General features: G+C 38.6%; 1 protein-coding gene across 1 annotated transcript; it reads left to right on the top strand.

Moving 5' to 3' along the window:
* Positions 1-118: 118 nt before the first annotated feature.
* Positions 119-751, top strand: LOC117106190 (the record flags this gene model as incomplete). Its single annotated transcript, XM_033247543.1, has 1 exon — positions 119-751. A coding segment is annotated over exon 1 (513 nt), but the record flags the coding sequence as incomplete, so codon positions are not given.
* Positions 752-756: the final 5 nt, after the last annotated feature.

Below are 756 nucleotides of genomic sequence, written 5' to 3'. Positions count from 1 at the left end.
CCCAGAATCACTTGCCGGGACGTCGGCAAGTGATTCTGCAAGCACTGAGATATACTAGACAGTACTGCCAAATGGCCTCATGGGACATGTCCTCCCAATCCTAAGTTTATTTCAAACTGAATAAATTATAAATATTTTTTTTCTTTCAGGTAAACCCAATCACAATGACCCAACACATCCAGACTATGTACCCTCTGTGTTTAAACACACACTAAGTACAGTTAACAAACAAAAAAAGATGAGCAGATACAACAGTGCAGTTAAAAGGCGTCGCCTGTGTTATCCACCAACTAACAATTCTGTTACCGGTACTACTACTACTACATGCGATATAAATCCTGTTGTGGATGCTGATGAGACATCGTCTACTATATCACAGTTCGAAAGAGAAAATGAAGAATTAGCAGCAGCAGAGACTCTTTTAAGCCTTTCTATCTTAAGTACACCTACTTCATACTCAACCCCATTAACAGAACGCGAGAAAACCATGATGTTTAATGAAATGGATGCATTGCGAGCTGAGAGAGATGCAGCATTAAGCAAGCTAAAAGAGACTGAAGAAAAATTAGAAAAGGCTTCATTTACTGCTAGCTCTGTGCGAGGCAATGATGTCAAATGCAAATGCAGTACTGGCTTATCATGGACAGTTTTCCTCACAACTTTTAATTACCTCTCTAATTTCATTTCAACTGTTAGGCAACGTCAACATATTATACCACCAATTGACCAGTTTTTTATTACACTCGTAAAATTACG

This window comes from Anneissia japonica, unplaced genomic scaffold (genome assembly GCF_011630105.1).
Source record: "Anneissia japonica isolate Jap-2015-1 unplaced genomic scaffold, ASM1163010v1 scaffold307064_len756_cov375_single, whole genome shotgun sequence".
Classification (NCBI taxonomy): Eukaryota; Metazoa; Echinodermata; class Crinoidea; order Comatulida; family Comatulidae; genus Anneissia; species Anneissia japonica.
This window is presented reverse-complemented; position numbering and strand designations above follow the sequence as displayed.